The sequence below is a fragment of the Octodon degus genome, unplaced genomic scaffold (assembly GCF_000260255.1).
Source record: "Octodon degus isolate 3935 unplaced genomic scaffold, OctDeg1.0 scaffold00213, whole genome shotgun sequence".
NCBI classification, from domain to species: domain Eukaryota; kingdom Metazoa; phylum Chordata; class Mammalia; order Rodentia; family Octodontidae; genus Octodon; species Octodon degus.
Genome location: NW_004524789.1, coordinates 3,598,492 through 3,605,558, shown reverse-complemented (window position 1 = coordinate 3,605,558; position 7,067 = coordinate 3,598,492). Strand labels below are relative to the sequence as shown.

Below are 7,067 nucleotides of genomic sequence, written 5' to 3'. Positions count from 1 at the left end.
ATTTTATCTCCAGTCCTTTTCCATATCCATTCCAACTTTTAAAAATTTTGAAAAGCATGCTTTTCAATTAAAAATAAACTTTAGTTTTAAGACTAACCATTTTTCTAACCTGTTCCTATATAGGGGTGACACCACTAATGATAAGAGATTTTTGGGTCTTGTAGTCCACTTTTGTTAGGATACATCTTAGAGACTCTGATTCAAAGATAGGTGACAACTCTGTTAATACTAACTTTATTATGCAGTACTGAAAGTCAATATTAATTAGACATGCTTTCCCATGGCCTTTTTCTTAGAGATGTGTGAAAAATTTGAAGAGAAATAAAAATACATGTTATAAGTGAATTAGGTTATTCAGAAAAAGGTTTATGTAGCACCTGGGTGGGAGGCAATATACATCGTCTCAGGAGAAGACTTGGGTTTTCCAGAGAGAACTGAAGGGTTGGCCAAGAAGGCAGGCAAGGCACAAAAGCTGAGAAACTTTCAGTTTTCTTATTTATCAATTCTCACCCAACTTTATGTCCAATGTTTACAATAAAAGCTTTAAAGAAAAATTCATTGTAGCATTTTTAAAACAAAATGTTCTAGAAATAAGTTGTATAGTCCAGTCTGTAATTTAGCATAGGCAATATTTCCATTGGTTTGAAAGAAAAAGTCCTCTATGTGTTTAACCTCTGTACATTAAATAACAACAATTGAAAAATTAGGAATAATCTTAAACTTTCTTTGTCATGTTAGACTTCAAAAAAGTAGGATCTCTCTGGTTTTTCCCAGCACCAAAGCACACATAATAGGACAGTTGTTTACGCGTATTGTAGGTGTATTCTTAGTTATCACCTATATATTTACTCTTAGGTATTACATACCTATATATTCTTGTATATTCTTGTGTGTGTTCAAGTGAGATATTCTCTCCCATAGAGCAAACACATTGAGACTAACAAACTGTCATTTATAACAGCAGAATAAAATCAGAAAAATAACAAGATGAGAAAGAAGACCCAAGCTATAGACATTTAGGAACAATTTTAAACTTTAAAGTAGGTGCTGACAGAAGCTAAACGTTTTTTTCTGACCAGTAATTGAGGAACTCACTAGATCACTAAAAACATTTAATATTACTTCTTCATTACTGTCTTACAAATGTCAAAGTGTAATAGCATCTGACAAAATTTTAGTGTAGTTTGACTGTGAAATTAATTACATTCTATTCAACCTAAATCAGCTTGAATACAGATGGATTGACTTCCTGAGCTTCAGCCAAATGTTTCCAGGGAGCAGGCAAGTGTTCTTGAACGCCCACGTGCACATGCCTATGAACAGGATGAGGTACAAGATGGAAATATTCTCCTGCGACAAAGACAGAGTGGGGCTGGAGGTCATCCTAGGGCTTTGGGAGGCTGAGGCAGGAAGATCCTATGTTTAGGCCCAGTGTGAGCAATTTAGCAATTTAGTTACACCTTGTCTCAAAGCAAAAAATAAAAGAAAGCTTGGAGATGCATCTCAGTGTAAAAGCTTTGGGTTTGGTCCCCACCAACACACACACACACACACACACACACACACACACACGCTGGGTAGCAGCTACAAAAACACCCATGTAAATATCAGAACCTTAAAGAATAATTAGTTAATGAAAATAAATAAACTAAGGATGGCACAGATTAAATTTTTAAATTTTGGCACTATGTAGAGAACGGGAGAAAGGCAGTGGAAGCGGAAGAGTTCATTTAACAAAAGTTTGTTTTCTTTTTCTCTTGTCGCTGACTACGCTAACACATCACACTCTCACTTAGCATGTGGCGTGTATTTCTTTGTCTAGGCAGCATGGCTACAGAATTATGACCTCAAGAAGGCATTCTTTGAACTTGTCAGAATGCTGTTTCTTTTGGTGACAGTGCCCCCATCCCTCAAAACTAAGGCATCTCACACAATCAGCTAAATGAATAGTGACAGCTAACATTTTGTATTTAAACTCCTGTCAGTGTTTAAACATAAAAAGCTTGATGCAAAATAAATCAAACACCACTGATATGCAAGTAAAACATTTTGTTAAAACAATCTCTGCCACACTTGGATTCAAATCTGGTCCCTTTTTAGCTTATAAAACACTACAACTTTAAGTGAATTTAAAAATCTAGAGGTTAAATTTGAATTGCTGATTCTGGAGTAGATATAATTGAAGTTACCACATGCACGCAGAACCATAAAATCTCCGGTAAAAAGAATCGTGCATTAAGCAAACGAGAAAGATCTTTTACTACGTTATTGTCTTCTTGCAATGCTTTCTTAATTGTTTTTCGAAAGACTGTTCATCTTTATTTCTCAGTTTACGCTACCTACCTGGCACGCAGATTCAATGCAGTTTTGAAAGAGCATCAGTGGACCACATCATTTATTCCATTTTGAAAACAAAAATCAATATACCTATAAAGTGACCCATAAATTAGAACTGGCTCACACGGTGTTTGTTCAGCGCTGCCTCTCTGAAGGCCCCCTTTGCATTTTTTCTTCACCTCTCTGTTTGAACTGCAGTCTCGGTAAGAGGCTCATTAGGGAACATTAGGGGCTGGAGCTAACCAGAATTCCAGGGCTCACTTTGCTCTTATTAATGCATAGTAGAGTAGAATGCATTTAAATATTTCATAGGCATTCGGTAATTTGTGTGTAATCGCCTTGTTAGCAGACCAGTAGAAGTAGAACAGGCCTGTGAAATGGTGTTAGCGACTGCATGGGTAATTTACAGACCTTTGGCATCAGCCCCAGTATTATTGTTGGCTAGTATGAAGCTGTGAAATAGAACTAGCAATGAGTAAAAAAAAGAAAGAAAGAAAGAAAGAAACTTAATAAAGGTTTTGTAACAAGCATCTTCAGGGATAACAACCCCACTTGGTCCTTTTGAAGCAGCCATAATTTATGACATAGGCGATATATCAAATGCATAAGATAGTATTATGGAGCATTTATATGAAAAGGGTATTTGCAACATTAGTTCCAACTTCCTGCAAGGGACATGATTAAATGATTAATGAAATGTCCCTTTGCATATGCATTTTGAAACAGCAATTAGGTACTGGCTGAGAAAATCCACCAATCCTCTCATTTTTCAGTATTATCTCATTCTTGATTTATAAATCATAGAGAATTTTTGAACAGCAATATGTGGTACCTGAGATAGTTATAAAAACATAAAAGAGAATAATTTGGGCACAAAATAGTCATAAATACATAAATTCATAATTTAATGTTAATACTTAGCCTATTTATTTAGTCTTATTGCAATTGTATGTGTATCCGACACTATTTCTGTACTTTGATTGGCATAATTAAGTAGGGGGAGTGAATAGGCGCTATTATTTTACATATCACTGGTAAACAATAGCGAGGAAAGGAGAAGGGAGATGTGGCAGAGGTATGTATGTGTTTTTCAAGTTCTCAGTAATCCACTGGAGGCTGTTCTATAAATGATCATTGAAGGGCTGCAAGCTAGCCTATAATTACAGGAAAGAAAGTGGCAGCTCTGGCATTTCATAACTATGTGTCCTCGAAAAGTGCTTTGTGAGTTTGTCACCAATGATAATTTAGATAGAGGCTCATTACTGAACATCACAACACTTTAAAAACCTTTCGCCTTCATACAGGAGAATAAAGGACTATTTTAATGGCAAGGTTCTTTTGTGTTCCACTGAAAAATTCAATCAAGACAAAACCTCATTGACTATTACTGTAGTCTACAGTCTCTATTCTAATAAAAGCTGCATAGATAAATTGAATAGGTCTCTAAGACCCACATATGGAGTGCAAACATTTTGCACTTTTTTAGTTCTTTAAATACGAGATAACAATTACCACTAACAAGTAAACAAGTGTAAAATCAAAAACCCTTTTGGGAGTGATTTCATGCAAAAATAAACATGCTGGACTGAATTTCTCTTGCTTGTGATGCTGTATCTTCTGCTTATCTCGCGTGTTCTCTTTGTGTCCTGATCGTTGTGTATGTAACTGGAACAGTTTTCAGAAAACTGTCTTTAGACTGATTAAACTGATTGATAAATTAGGTGTGTGTTCCCTACAAGTTCATGAGGAAAAAAAATCATACAGAAATGCAACAACCTTAAATTGTAAGACCACAAACAGTTATTGTGTTATGCATCTAGGAAATCATCTCGTTTCTTCAGGCATACTTGGTAACAAAAAGCCTGAAAAACGATTTTTATATGTTGTGAGTTGGGATTGACTTCCATTTTGCGCTTTAAGCTCGTCTTCGGTTTATTGTTGCAGTCCACTCCTCCCTGCTGGAGAGGGCAGGGGAACCTTCTTCCTTCTTATAGTCCCTTCTGAGGAGAGCTGTTCAGACCTGCGCTCACAGCAGGGGGTTTCGGGGACTTCCTTAGCTGAGCTCTGGCATCAGCTCTCCAGCTTGACCTGAGCCACATGGTGATTTTAGTCCAGTTTCTCTTCACCCAAGACAGACAAAGAAGCTAAACTACGTAGAGGTTTAGTCAGGATCAGCAAGGAGGCGCTAGAATGAACTGGTCTGATTGATCAAGGTACAAGGCAGAAAGGAACAAAAGTTTGTAATGCCCAACATAGATCTACTAAACCTGTGTGTGGGTTAGCTGTTTCTCCACAATACCTCTTTAGTTATTCTCCAGGTCTATTACATTTGTCTGCCTACATATTTTTTTAAACTTCACTAATAACTAAGAAATATGGGTAAATAATTTGAGTGGGGAAAATATTTGTTAAATTTAGCATATTCAGGACTATAATAAACATTTTTAGATTTCATATCATTTTTAAATAGTACTTACATCTGCGTAGATGAAATGTATAAATTCTTTATTTCATGACTTCTTTGTTCAAATTGTACTTTTATAATTTTGCATAGATCAGAACATCTCTTAAACATTGCCTTAGATTGACTATTGGTGAAATAAATGTGCTAGCTGCTATTGAGTTATGGATGAGCACTCTTACTTTTGGGAATCTTCAAATTATATATTAAAAATTACAAAGTATATATTATTAAATATTTTCATGTTAACCAGAGATATTTTGGGTGTTTTTAGATACTATTATTGACTAGATCCCTTTAGGCATTTTATGATGATGATCACAACAGTAATATATTTTATATAATACATATTTATTACTAGAGATAAATTATGAGACTAGCCTTTCACTATTTTTGTATATATCCCCTTAGGACCTTAGAGATGAGGCATCAGTGTTATGATTCTAATTGTCAGAGTCTTCTATAGAAATTTTTGGTGTTGAGATACAATTAATATTCATCATGATTACTAAGGTTTACATAGGATGATAATTTGTCTTTGTGCAATTCAAACTACATCCTAGGAAAATAAGATATCCCTCACAAAAAATATCATGGAAGCAATTTTAGCTACCAGAAATGGAATGGAACTGTGCTGGCCCCGCCCCCAGGGCACGCTGAGCGAGCGGCTGAGATTGGGTGTGGTGGCGCGTGCCTGTAATCCCAGTGCTTGGGAGGCTGAACACAGGAGGATCGCTATGAGTCTGATCTGTATAGTGAGACCCTATAGACGCTACTCTAAGTACATAAAAAAAAATGGAATAGAGAATCACCTTTACTGTCCTAAAAAATAAATATCTTTCTATCTGTCTACCTATCTGTTATTTTTCTTTAAAAAATTTCATGAGTATGTGAAAGGTATGTAAGGGTTTTTGCTATTACTCTGTAAATCATTTGAGGAAACATTTTTCTTAAAACAGATAAGCTTAGAGGCAATGATTTTTTTAAAAAAAATTATTTATTTGGTGCAGGGTCTCACTACACAGCTCAGACTCCTACTTACCCTCCTGTCTCGGCCTCCCCAGTGCTGGGATTACAAGCCTGCCCACCATGCCTGGTCTCTCTGGCCAGCTCAGTGCACTCGTGGGCGGGCCTGCACGGCATGTGGTGCCAGGGATCGAACCCTGGTCCCTGCGCTTGGCTAAGCAGGAGCTTAGTCCACTGAACTATCTCGCCGACCCTGAGAAAATGATGTTTTCTACATGTCAAAGCCTTTTTATATTTCATAAATGTCACTAGACGTGTTAACACCTTTAACGTTTTCAGTGTAGTTTCCAGGTGTCCGATCTTTGTCCCCCAGCAGAAAGCACAAGTTCAGCGTGCTGCTTTCCATGCGGCCTGCATGCGACTGAGCCCTGTTGTGTTGTGTCTTGTGTTGCGCAGGCACCTTAACAATGAGCACGCCTTGGATGACCGGAGCACAGCCCAGTGCCGGGTGCAGATGCAAGTGGTGCAGCAGTTAGAAATACAGGTCTGTCCGATCTCCTTCAGGGCCTTTCTTGGGTTCCAAGATGCTTACATGAGTATTGAGCAGGGGCGGGGTCGTGTAAGCCGCATCTTAGTGGCTTAGTCACCAAGGACGACGTGATGGGGAATTGTGCATTACTTTCATAAAGGGCGACAGCTCAGCATCCGTTGCTTATCCATCTATGTTTGGTTTTTTTGTTTCTTTTTTTCACCACACAGCGATTCTTTACATCCCCTTCTCTGCTTTGTTTTGTCAGAGATGGGTGTTTCATTGCTGTTAGAGAATCTGTATTAGCAATGTATTAGTTATTGTAACCATCCCACTAACCTGTTCTGAAACTGCTTCTTCATTGATATTTTATTTTCTCATTAAACAAATAAAAAGTAAAACAGAAGATAAATAAAACAAAGTAAAAAAAATTAATAAAGTGACTCCTTGTTACCCCCCCCCCAAAAAAAGGATACGTTGCTACAAGTCACTTATCACTTAGACCTAGGTAAACTTTGCAACATAACATCTACATTGGAGTATCACAAAAATGTCAATTCTGTATTTTCCCTGTTGTCTGTTAGACCCGTAAGATAGGACTTTGTTACAGAGACAGGTACTGCATGAGCTGAATTGTATCCCCCACGCCCACCCCACAGGATGCTCCACTGGAGCCGAAGGCCCGTCTTTTCACTGTCATGCCTTGAGTGCTTGAAAAATTCATTTCTTTTCTATTTCCAGTATATTTGCAACTTACAATTTTACAAAAAAAAA

General features: G+C 37.2%; 1 protein-coding gene across 2 annotated transcripts in view; it reads left to right on the top strand.

The window, feature by feature from the left end:
* The window catches only part of Foxp2 (forkhead box P2), a 271,499-nt gene that overhangs the window by 222,950 nt on the left and 41,482 nt on the right, over window positions 1-7,067 (top strand). For both annotated transcript variants that reach the window (XM_004644865.3, XM_023705056.1), the window contains exon 9: window positions 6,221-6,308. In XM_004644865.3, coding sequence (XP_004644922.1) covers window positions 6,221-6,308 — 88 coding nt within the window. The remainder of the gene's footprint in view (window positions 1-6,220; window positions 6,309-7,067) is intronic.